General features: G+C 40.9%; 1 protein-coding gene across 2 annotated transcripts in view; it reads left to right on the top strand.

The window, feature by feature from the left end:
* LOC105013841 (paired box protein Pax-7) overlaps positions 1 to 23112 on the top strand; it is a 71721-nt gene that overhangs the window by 16324 nt on the left and 32285 nt on the right. For both annotated transcript variants that reach the window (XM_010875652.2, XM_010875654.2), the window contains exon 5: positions 18197 to 18396. In XM_010875652.2, coding sequence (XP_010873954.1) covers positions 18197 to 18396 — 200 coding nt within the window. The remainder of the gene's footprint in view (positions 1 to 18196; positions 18397 to 23112) is intronic.

Consider the following 23112-nt stretch of genomic DNA (forward strand, 5'->3'; position numbering starts at 1 on the left):
TAGATATACTCTCATTCTCTAATACAATATGGTATTCATGGTTGTGTCGTTGATGGCAAGCAGGCTTGGTCCGGTGGTAGCAAAGCAGTCTTAATCTGTAATGCCTCCACTGCCATGCTTCACTGTTGGTGTGGTGTTCTTCTGTTCAAAGGCTGTGTTTTGTCTGGCATTTTGCCTAAACAACTCCCCAGTTTATGTCTGTCTAGAGTACATTGTTCCATTATTCATGTTGTAGATCCAGGTGGTGTTTCTCAAACTTCAGTCATACATTTCTATACAATTCTTTTTATTTTTTTGGCGGGGGGGGTTCTTCTTTTCTGACCTTTTAATAATAAAAAAATAGAATAATTTAAACATACTGAAAATTATAGAATTTCAAACATCTTATAACACTGTTCACATATTGAATCTCTGCTTTATACATATTGTGTTGGGCAAAATTAATATGAAATTATCTCAGTTGGGACTCTTCCAAAATGAGTAATAATGTATTCACCCTAAATGCTAATGAAGCACTAATGATGGCTCATGTGTGATACAGCATGGCTTGGAATGCTGCTTGTCCAAACGCATTAAGAAATCAAACAATCCATTTCCCATTTGATATTGTGCCTGGCAGCCTTGACTACTTCACAAAATGGCTGACATGCATTTAGTGGCAAAGCTTAATTTAGTTGGCAGTGTTCACAGGTCACTGTGGTACTGACTTTTCTTTCCTTTGTATATTTCCCACAGTGCCTTTTGACTGAATTTACCAGTAACTGGGTGACCAGTCAACGCATGATTGGTTTTGTGAGTGACAGAGACATGGTTGTTACTACATTCATTTCTTGGAGTCACTGGTTGTGATATAGATTACATTTATAAGGCCCTCTCATTTCATGGTAAGTACAATATTAGCTCTTTTATGAAGGACAAACTCATTTTAACCAATTTTTTAAGTTAATTATTAAAACATAGCTTTCATAGATTCTCTGTATTCAAGTAGTGAGTAACTAATCCTATATGTTCTGCCCATTTTATCCAAGAAGTGTGTTTAAAATGCAGAACATTCACTCAGTTTAAAGCCACTGCTATGGGTCCATGACCTGATCAGTAGTTAACAGCATGGCCCAATTAGCAGCTTCAACCCTATCTCCCCTTTGTGTTTTGCTCTGGCACAAAGACAATAAACATGTTCCCGGATTGTTGCAAATCAGAAACCTGCTCGGATTTGTGTAGTGAATGCTATGACCAGTGTGTGAACATGAGTAAGGCGGACCAGCAGCAGAACGAGGAGGTATCCTCCACTCCACCAAACCAGGTTCAATTGAGAATGATGCCATAAAGGAACCCTTTTAATTTCACTGGAGAAAATCAGTGAAGTTGAATGAAATCCCAAAGCAAACCCTCCGTGCCTGGAATTAAATAGATCTGCAATAGGTTTGCCTTATTTGTATATTTCTTAGGTGCCTTTTTGACTGAATTTAGCAGTAACTGGGATTCCAGTTGACCCATGACTGGTTTTGCAAGTGACAGAGACATGGTTATTGTAGCAATCATTTTCAGCACTATGACCTGTCACCAAGTGAGATCCTATGGGAATTTGTTGTCAATAAATATATTTTTTACAGTGCATATTTATATCCACCCTAAGGTCTGCTAGTGAAATTATACTAATTGGCAAAGTGATATGTAATTCCAATTAGATTTCCAGCCTGTGTGGATATATCCAACATTTGGTTGTGTTTTTCTGATTCCACAAACTGGAATCAGAATGGCTTCCGGGGTTGGAAGGAGTCAGATATAAGACTTCCACAAAACTTCTAAACTGGAAAAACTAGTAACGGATGCGATAAGTCCAAGTAAAAAAAGGACTACAGACTACAGTCTTTGTGTATATCCTGAAAAAACACATTTACACTAGTTAGAACATCTGCAGGCTTCCATACATTTCAAGAATTTTTGAAATTCTGAAAATCTGAATTCTGAAAATCTGTAGATGCCAAGTTAGTAACCCTACATTTAACTCAATACTTCTGTATCAAAGAAGAGTTCTCCGAAGTACCTAAGATATGAGGATTCATCCTTATTAATAACCTTTTTGTTAAAAAATGTTTTCATGTTGCATCAAACAAAATGTTTTTTTTCCAAAGTCTTCAATATACTGTTAACATTCGGACAGTTATTTATATCATAGTTTGCTTGAAAGAGTGTATTTTAAAATTTTTTTTATGATTCCTGGACAAACTCATAACCTGTATGTTTTTCATTATAATTAAGTTAATAACTGAATCACAATAGGATTTGAGTTGCGTGAAACCCATTTCTTGTTGCTCTTGTTTAAGACTGAATTTGACCAGTGTTTCACCCAAGCTATCTGCTACACTGTCCATTTTTCATCTTCTTTTTAAAAGGCTGCACTCGTAATAGAATGACAAGGCACCAGATCAGGCTCTCAGCTATCTCTCCTCTTTCACAAAAACGTATCGGGGTTGCATTTCAAAGCACCTTTAACTGTAATCTTTAAATAGACTCAACAAGCCGAAATCACTTATTTTCTTTGCTGGGGGAGAAAGCCCTCTTCTGTGATTATTAATCTGCTTTTATTCAAAATAAGATTATTCTTTGCTCTTAAAACTTTTGGCATTTGCTTTTTTAAGCCCTGAGCTGTCCACTAAACGGCTGCATTTGTAGATCTCTTGTGGCTCTGTCTTCAGCGTTACACTTCCCCCGTCATAAATCTAAATCAGTGGTTATATTGACAGTCGGGATTTTTGTTGTTTATATGGCCTGTTTTTTATCAGCAAATAAGACACATGCATACCAGAAAGGGAGAGAGAAAGAGCAGATAAAGACTTTCAATTTAATAACCACTAGTTTCCTAAGACGTATGCCTTGATAAAGCATCTTTGAGGGCTGGATTGAGTTCATACCATTTCCATACAGTATCTGTGTATGTGTGTGGGTGTGTGTATTTTTAAGCTATGGATGACTTTATAATTGGTATATTTTAAGAAAATCAAATGCATTGTTTCTTATAAGCTTAACACCAGGTATGTATATTTTGGTGGATATTTTGGTGTAAATACATTTCTGTATGTTTTTACCTAATAGTGGCCATGTTTGGCACTCATTATATAATTATACAAGGTCCCAATGGGACATTTGACCCTTTTGACATGAATGCACAGGGAGCCATTAGAGTGAACTGCCTTGCTCAAGGACAGAAAGTCTGATAATTTTTTTTTCCTTACTGAGTCAGTGATTGGATCTATTAACATTTTGGTTACTGGTCATATGTGTTACTGCCCCCCCCCACCCCCCCACCCCCCATAATATACCTGCCACTGAGCTGATTTAAACAACGTCAATTGTCAGTAACACAATTTCATTTAAATGAGCTTAAAATAATATTTAAATGCAATTTTAGATTCACACTATAGCAACAAGATACTCTCACTGTGCCGTAAACACGTGCACACGCAATGCGTTGGCCGTGCTCCTGACATGGGAGGCAACTCAGTTATAATGTCATTTACCCGGTACTAGCACGAGGCTCTCCGCTGAACAAGTGCTTGTTGCTGGCAACAGCAGAAATTGCCGATGTGAGATGTTCTTAGTTGCTAAAACAAATGTCGTTTTTGTTGTTTATGGAGCTGGAAGGACTTACAGAAACAGACCTCATACGTCACCACTAATTCCACTCCAACACCCAATGAGCAAGACATTGTCTTTAGAGCTCAGTAGCTGAGTGGAGTATTGGTCGGGAAGTGTCCCAAGTTTCCATATTCACCCTTTCACATAATAAAAAACTTGGTTGCAAATCTGGCATCTAGGCTCATTCATCAAAATAAAATGATATTCCAGTCTAAAAACGATATAATACTACCCTTCACCACCCCACTCCGCTTGTGCAACTTGTAGGAGTCTAATGAAGCTCCTTTCCAACCCTTTAAGGCCACATATGCAGGCAGCACCGTGGTTTACTGCTTGGCTATGGAGAGTCAATATGTCAGTGTTTATTGATGCCCCATTGAGCTGTACAGGGTTGTGAGGCTCTCTTTTTAGGGCCAAGTGACCCCCTGAGGTGCTGCCTCTATTGGTGCTGAAAGGACCGGGAGGCTCTGAGTCCCTCTGTTGTTTAAGGTGAGCTCACATTCACGCAGACACATTCCTTTTAAAGAGTTCTGCAGAGCCTTCAGGCACATGACTAGACGCCTAAAGGGCCATCAATCCCTGCTTCTCAATACTTTTTATAATTCTCGACCCTGTGATTTTTCTTGAATGCTGTAAAAAGAATGACTGGAAGCCTTGTTGTTTCCTGTGAAGGCAAGCGTTTACAAAGTCTTTCTCCATCTAACAAGTTTTTTACTATTATTTTCTTATTATGGTTCATCCCGGGTCCTCCCTAGGTTACAGTCCTACTTAGGAGTTTTTCCTAGCCACTGAGGTTCAGTAGATTTCTGTGGTTTTGGCTCTGTCTGTAAAAGCACTTTGTGACTGCTGACGTAAAAAGGGCTTTATAAAAAACATTTGATCGATTGATTCTGGTTCTGCTTCTTCATCTTCTTCTCAGCCAAACAAAGAGAAAAATGTGAATCAAAAGAGAAAACGTTGCAAATTAAATATTAGCATTATTATATTTGTAAATTTGGTTCAATGATCATTGATTTATGTTTTGAAGTCCTCCTGAGCCCCATCAAACCTCTCCATCCCATTCACTGTGGCGTTCCATAGACAGTGAACTGCAGATCTCTTGCAGGGAAATGGGGGAGGGGGGGGGTGAATCTAGTCCCGAGGCCTGAGAGACGTTGGAAGAACAGATGCATGTCAGAGATAGCACGGCATAATAGCTTGTTTGTACAGTTTTTTTTCTCTCTCTTTAAATTGTCTGACAAAGGGAAGAGTTGCATAATGGCAACAACAACAAAATGCATGCATGCAATAGCATGAATATGCTCTCGTAATAGTCGGCGACAGCACAAATGTTTTTATTAACAAATCTTTTTTTTTTTTTACTATTTTGAGAATGAGGGTGACAAATGTCCTGGTATTCAGTAAGGTGAATCTGGTGAAACTGCCAAATGCTTTTGCAAAACTAAAAGCAGACCTTGATTATTCAGGAACTAATATCTGCTTTTCTAATGAGTGTACTCAGGCCAAAACTGTGTGGCTCTCTGTTTTTCCTGGTCATCATCTGTAGAAAAATTTTGGTATTTTAGCAGTCATTCTTTCCTCTAACTGTTCAACTCCATGCCACTGACATTGGTGCTATAAGGGAATTGGAATCTCAAGCAAAGGCTTCTGTATGAAGTAACCATACATATGGCCTAGGGTTGTCCAGTGGCCTAAGCTGCTACCTCGGGTGCACATGTATTACAACGTGGGCTTGAATCTATCCCTCTGCACTTCTTTCTTTCCCCACTGTCTCTAATAAAATGGGTGTGTGCTTACTTGGACCATGACCATTTGTCATTCATAATAAGCAGCTATGGATTTACATGTCTAAAACTAAAGTCAGCCTACTGCCACAATGTTTACAGATGATGTGATGGCAGTATTTTATTAATGCTTATTTAACGCTGCATTTCCCCTGCTATGTGAAAGCCTGCATTCTCCCAGTCAAAGTAATGGTGATACAACATGCTTAAATCACTCAAGCAAACAGCAAAATTAGCTTTTACAACTGTTAAAACAGCAAATCACAGAACAATGCAGGACCTTTATCTGGCCCAAACATCTTTGTTTATGTACTGATAAGCCGGTGTGAATAGTAGATGCTGCTGGGTTTGGTTATGGCGTTCGACGATGAGGATGGAAATGCAAGAAATATTCGTATGGACTGGCTCATTGATATGGGATGAAGAGAAGCAAAAGGCTGTCATAATTTCATGAATGGTCATGTGCAAATATACTAGAGCTTTAATCTGGGAAATCTCATTACAATTAAAGGAACTAATTCCAGAAGATATACAGTTAAACTTTTATAGCATTTAACATTATCTCAGAGAGCTGCTGTGGGCAGTAATGACCCTTAAGTTAACCTACCAATTATTTAAGGCAGTATCATACCTCAGTTAGCCATGAAATTCCAAGTTTGAGACCAAGTGATATTGTGGCACAGATTGGCACATATTGGGACAACAGGACATAGTTGTTTACAATATAATTTTCGGGGGTCTGTCTTGGCTCGTCGATGCCACTTTTACAACCTGTGGCCAAAAACTCCAGAGAGCATGTTTAAGACAACAGATGAGAAAGCAGGGTGAGTGCTAGCTGATTTCAAACCTTCTCCTATTAATTGAGACAGGTGGATGTTGCATGTCATGATGAAGTAAAAAATGACTAATTATAGACAATATTTAAATAGTTTTTTCTTGTCTGAGACTATAAGAAAAATAGTAACGTTCTGTCTCCCTCTGGACATCACAGTAATGGAATGTTAACCGGAAGCGAAGTAAATTTTATCGTGATTGAATGGATCCTATAAAAATGCCAAAACGTAGTATCCTCTGAGGCACAAAACGCAAGCTGCCAGCTTACACTATATCCTGACAGGGAGCAGTATCTCCAGTTTATTACTGTTATCACAACAAGATGATCCCATGTGGAAAAACCACCCCCCAATATAACTAATTAACATGCTTATTGAATTAGAGTCAAGTGAGACAATTTAGTTAATTTTCCTTTTGATTCAATTTTCTGATGATTCCTCAATTAGAGGGAAGGTTGCAAATGTACTTTTTTGTTCAAACATATGGCAGTGGAGAATGCTGCGGACCCCGGAGGAGAGTACACACTCTCAGATAGTTAATTAGCCTCTAATTTGATGATAAACGCAGAGCCTCCTCAACACTTTATCACTCTCCCCAGAACTTTCACATGGAATTACAACTATTGTTATTTAGTCATCCAAGTGTCCCCAATCACTTCAACAATAGAGAACTGCCTTCAATTTTGACCATAACGTTTTAATGAGATTAGTTTTTGTTTGTGCGTGTTTGTGCGTGTGTGCATGTACAGTAGGGTTTCTTGTAAACAATGTAGAATGGGATATTTCTCTCCAACATCGATCCCATTCAAAAGCTGAATAGTCATAACTATAACCGGCCATACCTGTGACTTACTGGCACGTCCTAGGGAAACCAAAACACCAGGAGGAGGCAAAGTATGTGTTAGATTTATTCTGCGGCACATTCACCCCGTTGTTCTTCTGTACGTGGGGGAGCTGCTTTTCTGCTTAGCCATGGTCCCATTCGCGTGATAAGACCTAGCATGGCAATCGTGGGATCTGGCGGAGACAAAGATTAGGTCCAGGTTGAGCCTCTCTATCGGCGAGCAGCGTCTGCTACATTACCATAATCTCCCGCTCCATTATCGGCAAAGAGGTGCTGACCTTCCAGTTCCAGCGGACTGCTGTCAAACTTTGTTCTGTTTCATTCGGTTTTCATTGTTTGCTACTGTCATCTGATACTGGGGGTAAAGCAGCGTTGAGGTTGTCACCTTTAGAACACAGTGGTGGCTAAACACCAGTAAGACACACAATAACATAGAAAAACACATTTCAAAGGGAGAGATGGAGACAGAGGGTGAAATATGGGTGTGTGTGGGGTGGTGGGGGGGGGGGGGTGCTTGGTTAAGTAAGGTGATTCCGAACATGAGGAATATCAGTCTTTGACATCGGACAAAATCCTCTCTTAGATAATAATTTGGGATGACAGAGAAGGAGAGAGAGAAGGGTCGTATGCTGAGAATAAAGAGAGGACAGGAAAGGGAGAGGGTGAGAGAGACATAGGGAGGGGGAGAGAGAAAAACAAAGTGATGCAAAGAGAGGATGGATACTGTGCCATCCCCCAGCCCCCCCCCCCCCCCCCCCCACTAAATCCAACAGCATGCAGAAGAGAACAAATAAATTCCATTCCGTCTGTGGAATGAAAAGCTGCAGACACCAGCCACAAGGTGCCTCTCGGACTGATCTGCAGGCCCACTGCACCAGCTCAAGGGTTGCCATGGAGAGGTAACGGGAAATGGCTTTGCAATAGCCTCCCTAAAACCTCGCCTTAAACAACACAAGGGATGTATGATGTACAGTCCGTCAAGATTTCTAGTATGTTTCTAATGGTGTGGTACGTGGGCCTTTTATAGAACTTGTATTTTTTTAATGGGAAGAAAAATTGGCACTAGGAATTGATTTAATTAATGCGGCCTCATGTCCTGCAGCCACATGTAATCCGCTGAGAATTCTCAAGCATGAGCGTTTTTTTTGAGAGAGTGGGGGGTGTGGGGTAAGTAAGGGGAGAGACAAAAAGACATCCACCGCAAGACTTCTCCAGTGGCCTGTAATGAGAGTCTCTATTTAATCCCATAATTCCTTGTTTAATTAAACCACTGAGCAGGCCCAGACTCCAAACCACTTTGATGAGCCTTTTATTATTACATTTTTTTCCCTGCTTAACTTAACTTGAATATGCATCCACCCACACGCTCCTATGGCTAATGCCCAGAGTTGCCTGCATCATTTGCGTTGTGATGACAGTTGTATTCAGAGTAGGACAACTGTAGTTACTTTCATATGTTTCTTTATTTACATGATACAAGTGTAACTTTAATGCTCCATGACAAAGTGACAATGTGTTAGTCTCAATAGACTAACAGTCAGTAACTATTTCGAAAGCATTATATTATTATGTCAAACATTCAACTCATACATACAACACAAATCGAAACTGAAGGCATACAAATATAACATTCATCAACTCTGCCCAGCGTTGTCCAACTTACTAATATCACTGAAATAACCTAGGCAGGAAGGATGTTTTAAGAAAAAAGATTCATAAAGGGCTTTGTTGCATTTCTTCTTCTATAGAGAAAATTAGACATTGTCAAGTGCCACCCTCTAGAATTTGTAAAATACTCAATATTCCAGGTGAAAATGTATTTGACACCACTGTTTTAACGTTTTTAGTTATATTAACACACTCATATAATTAAGGCTAGTCAATTAAACTTAAATCCGTAACATTCAAAAAATCATGAACTGATTTAAACAAACATGTTAAACATTTAAGGAACAATGTTAATTTCTTGTGCAGTTGAAGCAGTTCAAATGATGTTAAGACTGGAAGACGCATTCATGGTCTCAGTGGGATCCAGCCAGTTGGCTCTGTATTGCTCATTTGGTAAGACCCAGTGCTAGCAAAGCTGGGGTTGTGGGTTTAAGTCCCACAGGGGGCCAGTATGAAAGTGTACTCCCCATGAGCAATTGTAATGGCAACCAAAACAAACATCCCTTAGTGAGTATAGTACTCTTTCCATCAAAATCCTGCCATTTAAAGATCAGTCAATAACAACTTAATAATTGGTAATGTATTATAAAAATACATTTAGTTCTACAACCCTGTTTCCAAAAAAAGTTGTGACGCTGCATAACATGCAAATAAAAACAGGTTTGCAAATAAAAACCAAATGGTGTGCAAATTATTTATCCCTGTATTTAATTGAAAACAGTACAAAGACAACATATCAAATGTTGAAACTGAGAAATTCTATTGTTTTTGGAAAAATACATACCCATTTTGATTTTGATGCCAGCCACACGTTTCAAAAATGTTGGGACAGGGGCATGTTTACCACTGTGTCGCATCTCCTCTTCTTTAACAATACTCTGTATACATTTGGGAATTAAGGAGACCAATTGCTGTAGTTTTGAAAGTGCAATGTATTCCCATTCTTGCTTGATATATGATTTCAGCTTCTCAACAGTTCAGGGTCTTGTTGGTCGTATTTATTTGTTTCAAAATGTTTTCAATGGGTGACAGGTCTGGACTGCAGACTATTTTACTATGGAGCCATGCTGTTGTAATACAGGCAGAATTTGGTTTGGCATTGTCTTGCTGAAATAATCAAGGCCTTCCCTGAAAAAGACGTCTGGATTGCAGCATATTTTGCTGTAAAACCTGTATATATTGTTCAGCATTAATGGTGCCTTCACAGATGTGCCAGTCACCCATGCCATGTGCACTAATGCACCCCCATACCATCATTGATCCTGGCTTTTGAACTGTGCTCTGATACCAAACCGGATGGTCCCTCTCTTCTTTATTTTACATACATTTTAGCCAGGAGATTTCATAAGATATATTGTGTTAATTAAAATAGTCTGAATCGAGAAAAAAAGCAGTAAACCATGTTTCAATTTGGAGACCTTCTGCTACCCAGACAGGTGAGCTACCCACTGCTCCAGGCAGGAACCTGTGACCAGTAAAGGCGAGAGATGTCGCAACATAAATATGTTTGAAGGGATTTTCTTGTAATCCTAAACCCAACCCCAGTGCTGTGATACCTAAACTTAACCCAAACCCTAACCTGAACCCCAGAGCTATGAGACCTAACCCTAACCAAACCTTAACCTAACCTTTTTTGTTTCCCAACCGTAGCCCAAACCTTAACCCTAACGTTAACCCCAGTGCTGTGATATCTAACCTTACCCCTAACCTTAACCCCAGTGCTTTGATATCTAACCTTACCCCTAACCTTTACCCCAGTGCTGTGATATCTAACCTTACCCCTAACCTTAACCCCAGTGCTGTGATATCTAACCTTACCCCTAACCTTTACCCCAGTGCTGTGATCCCAAACGTTAACCTAACTTTAACATAAAAATGCATTAATAACATATTCTAACAACCTTGGTGTTGCTGTTACTCAGTCTACATATCTAGTGTGGGGCAATGGGTAGGGTGACTGCCTTCTCATCCAAATGTTGCTGGTTCAAAATACAGGCCAAATATCTTGTTAAAATGAATAAACATTTATATGTTTTCTTAGCGTTCGTAATTATCATACGTTTGTCTGGTGTTCGTATGTTATTTTATGTTTTAATAGCGCTCATAACAATTTATACGTTGTAATAGCGTTCGTAATATATGTTACGTTTTAGGCATTTCGTAATGTATCATACGTTTTGGTGGCGCATTGTAATGTAACCTAATGTAACGTCACATAACATACGAAATCAGGTGCCATGGATTTTCATAGAATTGTCAGCGTAGTGTTCTGAGACCACGTTGGGAGGATGCAGCGTCCATGATTCCCAAAATGTTTTTAAAATTTTGATTCGTCAGACCACAGGACACTTTTCCACTTCACCTCTATCTATCTTAAATTAGCTTGGGCCCAGAGAAGGCGGCGGTGTTTCTGGATCTTGTTTATATTTGGTTTCTTCTTTGCACAGAGTTTTCACTTGCATTTTTGGATGCAGCGACATACTGTGTTCACAGACCATGGTTTTCAGAAGTGTTCCTGAGCCCATGCAGTGATTTCCACTACAGAATCATGTCTGTTTTTAATGCAGTGATGCCTGAGGGCCTGAAGATCACGGCCATCCAATGTTGGTTTTCAGCCTTGTCCCTCCAGATTCTCTGAATGTTTTAATGATATTAAGTACCGTAGATTATGAGATCCCCAAACTCTTTGCAATTTTACATTGAGAAACGTTATTCTTAAATTGTTGCATTATATACCCACGAATTTTGACTGGTAATCTACTTTAGATTTTCCTCGCTATAACATTGGAGTTAGGATTTTCTCTGCTGTATGCTAATTAGCTGCCCTCTCCCCTCTTGAGGCACATCGCTCCCTGGCTCTGGTGGCTAACTCAGCCCTAACTCTTTTACCACCAGATGGGCCCCAACAGTCAAAATGTAAGTCCTTGCTTACTTTCCTTTATAATCTGCAAGCAAAAGTGTGCTGCTTAGCTGTATTCTGCGGAACCAGCTTTTTCTAGGAAGGTTGGCTCTGGTTTGATACGTATGCAAATGGCGGTGGTTTGCTAGGTGCCCCTGGCTGTCTTACTGGCTAACATGACTACATTGCATTGTTTCATAACTGGTTGGATGGTGTTAGGTCATTGGCCATTTAAAGAAGGGGTTGCCTGTGGCTGATTTTAATATTGGGGTGCTTGGGCGGCGAAGAGAAGTGAGTCACAGTGGGAGCTGCCCTCCGGTAAATGTGGGGCAGCCAACAGACCAGAGGTGGTAGGGCTCTGGAAGGGAAGAAGGATTTGACCATTGCCTGATCAGGGTTTGATGACCACATGGGAGAAGATTGTACACAAGATTGTACACAAGGGGTTTGGTGGCACAAACAGAGACTCCTACCAAAAGTGAGTGGCAGCAGTCCAGATCTGGGATGACAAGTTCCTGGATAATTACATAAGCCACCTCCTTTGCGTGGTAAGGTTGTACTCTACAAATGTTGGCGAATCACAGCCTTTATATACGCTGAGATTGACAGGGTGATGTCCATGGTCACACCAAGATTCTTTGCTCTCTAGGAGGGGAACAACGTAGAATTGACAGCTGTGATGAAGAGATCTTCAAGCGGACAGGCTTCCCCGAGGAAGAGCAGCTGGGGTATACAAGTTGTAAAAGCCTCAGATACAGATCCTCTTTACCTGGTAGATGTAGCCAGCCAGGTAGAATGCCATCCAAGAGTGTGCTGAGCCTGAGATTCCCCTGCCCAGGTGTAGCAGGACAAGAAGCAATAGAAAGAGTTAGCTTGGGCAATGCAAAGAGCGTATGTGACACCGAAAAGTGTAATCTTTGTTGAGTGACCCCTTTTTTAAGCTTAAATGTTTGAGGAGATTGTTGTGAGAGAGATAACAGAAATGCTGGTCAGAGACAGCACACAGAGGAGATGTAGTTTTAGTTTTTTGTGTTACAGTTCATTAGGATGGCATTATGGCAATACAATAGCTAGAATCTGAGGATTCTGATTTCAAGAACAAGATTTTGACTTAAATGTAGGTTAATAGCCTGTCCTGAGAAAATCCACATTTAACTTCTGTCACTGCCTGTTATTGAAGAGGTATGATTTGATTGGCAGTTATCAGTCACGACTCTAACATTACATTACATGATAGTAGTAATGGCATGGTAGTTGACTGTATTTGCTTCAACTTTCTGAATAAGAAGGCCAACATGTTTTATGTGCGCATGTGTGTGTTGTCTAGTCAGTTAGTGCTTTTGACTCGGTTATATGCAGGGTTTGTACCTTTTGTATAAACCAAGTTGCCGGGTGTGAATCTTCATTCATATCATGCTGAATACTTCTGACTTTTCATTTCAGTTCATGTCAATTCACCCTAAGCCTTCGAAGAGTTATCAGAATGGACTGGTCAACAGATGATTTTACAAATAAAAATCCTTGCCGGTAATGTTAATCCAACATTGAAGTTCATTATGATTCCAGTAAAATGTTTTAACTTGTTTTAACACCTATGGTGCTGAGAAAGGTCAAAAACTGCATGAAATGTATAGTGTCTGTCAGACTCATGGAGATTATTGAACAACGTTAACATTATCCTGTCAGAACCACCTGGCCAGGTGGTTCTGACAGCAACATATACAGTGCCTTTAGAAAGATATCCGACCCTTTCACATTCTCTAGAGTTATGGACTTGATTTATAATTGATTAATTCTTTTAGCGATTTATCTACACACACAATACCCCACAATGACAAAGCAAAAACATGTTTGTAGAAATCTGTGCCAGTTTATTTAATCCCCCCCCTCCAGGAAATATCTCATCAAAATAAGTATTCAGACCCTTTATTCTGTACTTTGTAGAAGTCCCTTTGGCTGAGATTATATCTTTGAATCTTCTTGGGTGTAGCTTTTTACACCTCAAGCTGGGCAGTTTAGTTCTCATTCACCAACCATTCTTAAGAAGAAATTCCTTCTTAAAACACACGCAACTTCCACAAAGATTCTTACATTCACCAATGTTTTCTTATTTGGGATTGTTCTTAGGTAAGAACAGAATCCATAAATATAGGTGACAATAACTGACTTTTTCGTCAAGTGAAAAGATGAGAGAAACATGGAAACCCCTCCTTTTTTACAGCGCAAGTGGTTGTGGTCTGTATTACCCCATAAAGCATGCATGGATGCATACTTCGAAAATCCACTAGAAACAGTGGACCATCTGGGAACTTTATGCATACTATTTTGAGCGTACTATGGGACATACTAATCATCTTGCATACTAAAATGGCATACTAGATAGTATGCAAGTATACGATTTGAGATTCAGACTCTGTGTGCACATGGCCCTGCAGCTTCATGCCCTTTTTTGGGGAATGGCAGGGCGTTTACCTATGCTAATTAGGAACAACTGGCATGAGGACAATGGGATTCATCATTATAAGAACATAGGTTTTAACAATTCTGAAGTTAAAGAACATGTCATGAATCTGAAATAGACTTTTCTTAGAACCTTTCTAAAGAACATATTTAAGAAAAAACTTAGGAAGGCATTGGTGAATGAGCCCCATTGTTCTTGTAAAATCTCTGGTCTATCCGATTGGATGGGACCATTAGTGAACTGCAATCTTCAGGTCTCCTACAAATATCCAATGGTATTCCGGGCTTTGATTTTACTTCTCAAGTACAATCACAGACTTGTCCCAAAGCCACATAGTCTTAACTCTGTGCTTTGGGTTGTTGTTGTTCTGAAAGATGAATCTTCACCCCAGTCTGTGGTCCTGTGTGCTGTGGATCAGGTTTTCTTCAAAGACCGTTTCGTTCACTTCCTATTATATTTAAATTTTGACTCGTACATTTTGGGAGAGTATTTCACTGTCATTCTTCAACTGTTGTTTACAAAGCATGTGAAAAATAACATATGATTTGAAGTGGAAGGCTGTGGAAGGAAAATGGGTCTGAGGCACGGTTACAAAGCTTCTCAATGCTGAGAGGGTGGCAAGAAAAAGGGACATTGATCTCTGTCATCTATTCTGCTCTCCCCTCCCTCACTCCAAATGTTCCTCATTCCCTTCATCCACTCTCGACTCGGCTGCAGAGCCAGCACTGCCACCAGCCGCAACTCCCCCATAATCGCCTGGCCACAGATGGGGCCGTCTGGGACCTGCACCCCTCTCTTCCCCCTCCCTGCCTCTTCCCCTGCCCTCTATCTCCCCCTCCCTGGGCAGGCACATCTCTCCTCTCCTCTCAGATCCTCCTCTTTTCTTACCTCATCCTCCTCTATCCTGAGCTCTGTACATATCTAGGAGAGCAGTGAGAGGCAGCTGTGCAGCCATTCCTAATATGGAATGGCTTTAACATAGGGAGAAGCCATGGGCTGGATTAGTGGCCTGTGTCTGGAGAACTGAGCCTCTTCAGGCAGCTGGGGGTGTTGAGGGTTATTTGGAGAAGGATCAGGCCCCATGCACACTTACTGTTCACAGAAACTGTCAATAAATATGCAGGGCCTTAAACATCCAGGGAATTGAGAAGATAGGGCTCACGAGGGGAGCAGCAGTTTAAAGGACTGCATCGCAGCTGCATGGTTGCAGCCCAGGTTCTTATCCTTGTCATTGCATACCAACAATGTTCAGGAGTAATGCAGATTGGCTTGGCACAGTCCACATTGGTGGAATGGAGGGTCTGATAGGAAGTCCTTACAATGCAGGCACGCTTGTGGTGGGTTAGGTGCCTGCTACATAGTTTGGTCGTCAACTGAATGAGTGCTCTCATCCAAGCGAGGTGGGTCCAGCTTCCTTCCTGGTTTAGTAAGCAGTGTGATAAGCCAAATTGCTTCACAGAAAATACTTCAGAGAACTCCTATCCTGATCTGATTTGACTTTGCGGCGCCCGCTGAACCTGCTGAAATGTATTTTGTCACTGGGTACATGAACACTGATCAGACTGACACATTACTATTTCTAATTCCTGCGGTGACACAGTTTTTGCATGGGTATAGGTATGTCCAATAGAGCCTAGTAAATGATGTTGTAATTCTATGGATACGGCATCATATTACCAGTTACCACTTGCCCTATTTCCACCCCAATTTCCACATCTCATTAGAGACAATGGCGTCAGAACTTCACATCTTTACTGTAACCCCCCCCCCTTGTGTGGCTCTGATTTCATTCGATCCACTCAGCACAATAATATATTGACAATATTTACATCCTGACAGTTTTGTTGTCACATTGCGCCCTGGGCCATGGTGGAAGAATAATGCTACACGGATCGCCAAGGTGGTCTGGAGAGATTAGCGCCCCCTCCATTCTGAGCTACCCGCCCCAGGGTGTTCTGGGGGTTGTGTAGTAATGCCAGATTGTATTGACAGAAAAGACTCTCACATAAATTACCACACATGGAAGTAAACACAGCCATATTCCTTACAGGGGAGCAATAGGAGACCATGTCAGTGGAAGACACCATCATCCAGTCCCCATCCATCTTCCACTCGCTCCATCTGTGAACAACATCTGTATGGCTGTTATTTACACTCAAACCCACACTTGTCTTCCAATGGTGTTGCAGATAATGGCTAGTTAAAGTGCTTTCATTTGGTTTAACTGTGAAATGTATTTTGTGTTGACTACTGCACTATAGTGATTGGAAGTTCTTTTAATTAACCCATATAATTTCATGTCGTTTACTTAAAAGAATGACTCTTTCTACAAATTTGGTTAATTTAAGTCATTAACGCCCAGATCACGCAGAACCCCTACAGGGGAATGACAAACTAAAACTCAAACCAGGCCTGATAGATTATACATGCCTGTCGTTTAGAGTCAGAGGCTCATTGCTGTCATTTGTTGTGCATGCGCCTGCCACTGGATTAGAAGGGGAACTGCTTCTGCTCGACTGATGCGAGGATGATAAGCACATATCATTCACTACTGTACTGTAGCAGCTCCACCAACTATTTCTTCTTGAGTTTATTGAGCACAGGAATCATTGCCTTTACTAGCATATGTTTTAGTTCAATAAAAATATGTCTATCGTGACACTGAATAATGAATTAATTGCATTATTTTAGCACCATGTCCCATAAGTTCTAAATGTGAATATTTCTTCTCTAATGCTGCAAGAAGCTTGACCTATTTTTCTCTACGCTAGTGAAACAAACAGTTGTGGGACAGCACAGCGATGGAGGACCACATATGAATCTTGCCAGTGATCCTGTTCTAGAACACTTTACTGGTAGTTGTTCATACAAACAATTGAAATGAACAAGTGACTCAATAAACATATCATGACTCTTGAGTCAATAAAAAGAGATGCTCAAAAAGGAAAAATAATTTAAAAAGTACACATCACAACAGCTGTTAATTACTAAAGTACTTGTAATGTACAAATAAAAAATAAACTGAAATATTATGTAATCCTGTGTATTTTGAGGGTTTTTCTTATTTCACATGCATGCATACAGTGAATGCAAATTAGTCTGGTCAGGAGTGTCTACTAAATCAGTAGTTCTTAAATTTAGGGTGAAGGATGTTTTAAAAATATCTGTTTTTGTTGACAATAAAACATGTGGGAATGTTTTTCCTCTGCATAATATACCTGCTATATTCACTGTTCATTTACTCCCAATAACCATTCAGGACTTGAGGCAAAACCAGACTAAAATGTGAATGTACAATTTTGTATAGTAAAATGTAACCTACATTTGAATGCACTTTTGTTGTCATCTTAATGCTTTCACAACCTTGATATGCTCCCTGCTTTAACGGTGAATTAGAGTTTTTTTTTTTTGTATTACAGGGGATGTGACATGGCATTGTTTAAAATAATAATAAAGAATACATGCTACTTTTCAATTTCAAATCATATGTATGCCTAAATAGACTGCATTCATCAAAAGCACTTTAATTTTAATGGTACTTCCAGACACTTAACTATATTTGTTACTTACAAGTGGCGGGGAAGCCTGGGGTATGGGGAGGCCTGGGAAAGGGGGAGACCTGGGGTAGGGGGAGGCCTGTGGTAGGGGGAGGCCTGGGGTAAGGGGAAGGATGGGGTAGGGGGAGGTCTGGGTAGGGGGAAGGATGGGGTAGGGGGAGGTATTGTTAGCAAGGATTTTCTAGTCTCATTGTGGTCTACCGACTCTGCCAGGCCGCTCAGGCACCAGCCAAGCTAACTGAGGTTGTCAGGTGAGTCTGCGTGTCGACACGCGTTGACCCATGTGACTTCCTGGTTGGAAGAGCAGTGCAAGAAGAAAGCTTTCACACTGCATATAAGGGCTTGCAAAGCTTGCCAGAATCTTCGTCTCTCACAAAAATCTGTTGGTAGTTGCTATGAGAGAGGGCCGTAGATACTCTTGGACATGATGGAACTGGGGAAGGTAGAAAACATGGGGGTGAAAAGGGGTTTAATTAAATCAACCAACTGTCTGTCTTTATCCCCAATGCAGGCAGCCGCATGGACGAAGGCTCAGATGTGGAGTCGGAGCCGGACTTGCCCCTGAAGCGGAAACAGAGGCGTAGTCGCACCACTTTTACAGCCGAACAGCTGGAGGAGCTGGAGAAAGCCTTTGAGAGGACACACTACCCTGACATCTACACCAGAGAAGAGCTGGCCCAGAGGACCAAGCTCACAGAGGCCCGTGTACAGGTAGGACATGCTGTGGACGCACGCACACACACCAACACGTCCAGGTAGTATGTCCTATCGAAAGCTTTCTCCAGCTCCTGCAGTTGCTCACACAGGGCACACACACACCCACACCCACCCATACAGGCATGCATGTACAAGCACACACACACTCTAGCACGCACACAGCACATCTCTGGACTTGTACTGATCTCTGGATCAGAAGTCCCACGTGGCAATTCCTTGTCTGAAGTTGTATGGGTCAAGAAGAACAGAGAGCGTGTCAAAGCCAGCACCTACTCCTCAACACTTGAGGGAGAGAGCACAGCGGGATGATGAAACCCCAGGATTAGTCCTCTCTGTAGGGAGTGAGTATGGGTTTCAGTGTGAGAGCACAGCCAGAGAAGTTAGCCATAAGGAGAGATGTCTGTGATCACAACACAATGTCATCTGATCTACTGTAATGCTGGGGTGTGGAATGCAAAATAGCTGTGCAAGTGCAAAAAACAAGATTTGTGGTGTACTTTCTTACAAAGTTCCTAATTGGCTGTTCTAAATATGTAGTGGAAATACAAACTGTATAGAAAATTCAAATTTGAGATACAGTTTAAAGCTTTAAATAAAAACTAGCCAGATGTCTAGCCAGAGAAGTAGACCTTTGAAACATAGTAAATGTTGGATGTTTAAGTTTCCTTTAGTGTTTTTAAACTGGCTGGGTTTTTATTTTGTTTGTTGACTTTCTTTGGCGTGCAGTTGTGATGAGTGTTACTGAAGGATTATTCGGGCGTTTTCCCATGGATATCAACAACAGCAACCATACCCTTGTCAGTAGTAGGGAGATTCTCAGACAGGATTTGCACCACTTTTGGCATTTTCTGGCACCGTCCTCCCTTCTTGCACAAGCCCATATTCTCAAGCCTTGGGTTTTTGCTCACCTGTTTCATATTTATCAAATGCATCCAATTTTGTATAACTCAATATGTAAAAGGGTCTTGCAAGGCTTCAGCTGTCCCAAGCCGGCCAGCAAGCACTTATTTCTTTGCACTTGGGTACATTTTGACACCTCCTCTGTTCTCTATAAGGTCCTTTTCTTCTCTTAGCAAAACTGAAGGGAAAATACAGTGGAGTTACAGCAACAGCTGTTGGGCCCAAGTGAGGAGAGGGCTTCGGGGGGATCGAGTGAGTCAGGGTTGCATTCCTGATGGATTTCTCACTCTTCGTACACTTGGCTAGGATTGTTTCTTCCCACCACATTCAAGCCCACCGCTCCTTGTAAAATTCACTACATATTAGAGATGATCTCTCACCCTCTCTGGGGTGCCCCTACAGTCCACCACCAGAAACATGAATCAATCAAGGTCTTGTAACAGAAATAAAAGAAAAGGAGAAAGAACGGATCAGGAGTATCTCTGCTGTAGCCGTATGTATGGTCCCCACGCTCTGCTCACCTGTTTCTGTAGACATGTTTTCCGTCTGCAATACCCATTTACTGTGTCAAACATCAAACAGTTATTGGGCAACAGATATTTCCATGCTTAAAGAATCAGCATAGAACAGCACAAGGCTTGTCTTGCTGGCCACAGGGTTTTTCTGTGTTTTGCTTGTGACCAGCCTTTTTTGAGTTTTTGCTGGTGGCCAGTCTTAACAGTGTTGGTTTTCATTAGTGGACTAATGATTAGTGGACACTAGTGACAAGATTGTACAGATGCCATATGTTAGTTTTGATAGTCACATTTTCCTGCACAGTAGAAAATATTAACTTGTTGTGTATTCAGGTTTCGTAGTAGCCCATACAAAATGCTTCCTTAAAATGCCAGACTTTAACAAAAATATACACTGATCAGCCATAACATTATGACCACTGAAAAGTGAAGTGAATAACAATGATAATCTTGTTATCATGGCATCTGTCAGTGGGTGGTATATATTAGGCAACAAGTGAACATTCTGTTCTCAAAGTTGATGTGGTAGAAGCAGGAAAAACGGGCAAGTGTAAGGATCTGAGCGACTTTGACAAGGGCCAAATTGTGATGGCTAGATGACTGGGTCAAAGCATCTCCAAAACTATAGCCCTTGTGGGGTGTTCCAGGGCTGCAGTGGTCAGTACCTATCAAAGGTGGTCCAAGGAAGGAAAAGCTGTGAACAGGCGACAGGGTCATGGGTGGCCAAGGTCATTGATGCACATGGGGAGCGAAGGGTGGCCCATGTGGTCCAATCCAACAGAAAAGCTAATGAAGCTCAAATGGCTGAAAAAGTTCATGCTGGTACTGATAGAAAGGTGTCAGAACACACAGTGCATTGCAATTTGGTGCACATAGGGTGGCGTAGCTACAGACCAGTCAGGGTGCCCATGCTGACCCCTATCTACTGCCAAAAGTGCCTACAATGTGCATGTGAGCATCAGAACTGGACCACGGAGTAATGGAAGAAGGTGGCCTGGTCTGATGAATCATGTTTTCTTTTACATCACGTGGATGGCTGGGTGCGACGCTAACCTAGAGAACATATGGCACCAGGATGCACTATGGGAAGGAGGCAAGCCGGCGGAGGCAGTGTGATGCTTAGGGCAATGTTCTGCTGGGAAACCTTGGGTCCTGCCATTCATGTGGATGTTACTTTGACACGTATCACCTACCTGAGCATTGTTGCAGAACATCCCTTTTATGGCAACGGTATTCCCTGATGTCATTGGCCTCTTTTAGCAGGATAATGCACCCTGCCACAAAGCAAAAATGGTTCAGGCCTCCAAATTCCCCAGATCTCAATCCAATCAAGCATCTGTGGGATGTGCTGGACAAAACAGGTCCGATCCAAGGAGGCCTCACCTCGCAACTTACAGGACTTAAAGGATCTGCTGCTAACGTCTTGGTGACAGATACCCCCGCACACCTTCAGAAGTCTAGTGGAGTCCATGCCTCGATGGGTCAGGGCTGTTTTGCGGCAAAAGGACCTACACAATTTTAGGCAGGTGGTCATAATGTTGTGGCTGATTGGTATATCAACTGCTATTTAAAAAAGATATTCATTATAATCCATATATTTCCTGTTGGTTAACAGGATTACCGTGCTGATGACCAGCCTTTGCTGTGTTTATGAACAAAATAAATTCTAGTATCACGTCCTATTATGCTGGCTTGGAAAGTCATTTTTAATTCCTGTTGGAATCCTGTGGGGATACTAAATTATTTGAATGTTTGCAATCTGCAGACAGAGTGAATGCTAGATTTTGACAGATGAATAAATTAGATGATAATTTTAGTAACAGGTGCAGTGAGTCCAACTAACAGATTGGATTTATCTTGGTGTAATTTTAAATGAATTAATCAGTGAATGTACATTCAAATAGAAGAAACAATCAAAATACTAAAACAAACAATTTAAAGAAGCGGGATTGGTTTACAAAAGGTTATATGATGTGGTTGTTGTTGACAGACCATCTTAGGCCTTATTGCCTTAAAGCTCTCTGCTATGTTAGTAGGTCATCTCCAAGTCCCTTTGTCTTAGCACAACAGCTGTAGGGAATTTGGCCATTCTTTGTATTTTTGGCTTACTGACTGATTCAAGTTATAACATGACGAAAAGGGAAAGATTTTTCTTTTCTGGCAATAATAGGACTAAATTGTGTCATGTGAAAGCCTGAGGTATTTGAATCGTGGCAGTTATTTCGTTAAGCGACTTTCCATGTAATCTAATTCTGAAACGCTGTGAAAAGATCCTAATAAGGTCAGTTATAATTTAATTTTGTTAAAGGTCACTGGAAATGAAATACGTTGTACTTATGTAAAGCTCAGAGAATATATAGTATGTTGTTCATATAGACATGGAAGCATGCAACATAAAATCACAGAACTTCGGAAGCCATTTGAAATAAATTATCTTGGTCCCAGAATCATGGATGTTTCAAACTACATTGACGAGATTACTGCTTTTTATTTTCATGTAAAACCATGAAAATTGGGCCTCCCAGGTGATGCAGCGGTCTCAGGTGGTTTTGTAATACAAAGCAGTTGTCATGCTTCTAAATCTCAAAAGTGATGCTCCTAACCAGGGCTACAAATTAACATTATTACATTTAAAAACTACTGATTACAGTTTTTTCTGACAGCTCCAATAGTTTACATTTTGCCCAAATGTAAACAAAGTGATTCTAAAAACATATTTCTATTTTCTCAGATTGCTTGCATGCTCTCTTTCACAAAGATGGATGATAGAGTTAATGAGTTGGGGTGAGGTATATGAATGGATGGATAGATACAGACAAAACATCTCGTATTTTCTGGATTTGTTCACATTGAACTGAAATCAATGATTGGTGTAGATAGGACTAAGTCTTCCACCAAGATTCGGAACTCTTTTCCATTGCACTTGACCATATACAGTATCTCACAAAAGTTTGATTATACCTTTTCATGTGACAACACTGAAGAAATCCAAAGTAAAGTAGTGAGTGTACAGCTTGTATAACTGTGTAAATTTGCTGTCCCCTCCAAATATCTCAACACACAGCCATTAATGTCTAAACCGCTGGCAACAAAAGTGAGTACACCCCTAAGTGAAAATGTCCAAATTGGGCCCAATCAGCAATTTTCCCTCCCCGGTGTCATGTGACTCGTTAGTGTTACAAGGTCTCAGGTGTGAATAGGGAGCAGGTGTATTATATTTGGTGTTATCGCTCTCACACTCCCTCATACTGGCCACTGGAAGTTCAACATGGCACCTAATGGCAAAGAACTCTCT

Source organism: Esox lucius, chromosome 12, assembly GCF_011004845.1.
Source record: "Esox lucius isolate fEsoLuc1 chromosome 12, fEsoLuc1.pri, whole genome shotgun sequence".
In the NCBI taxonomy this organism is placed as follows: domain Eukaryota; kingdom Metazoa; phylum Chordata; class Actinopteri; order Esociformes; family Esocidae; genus Esox; species Esox lucius.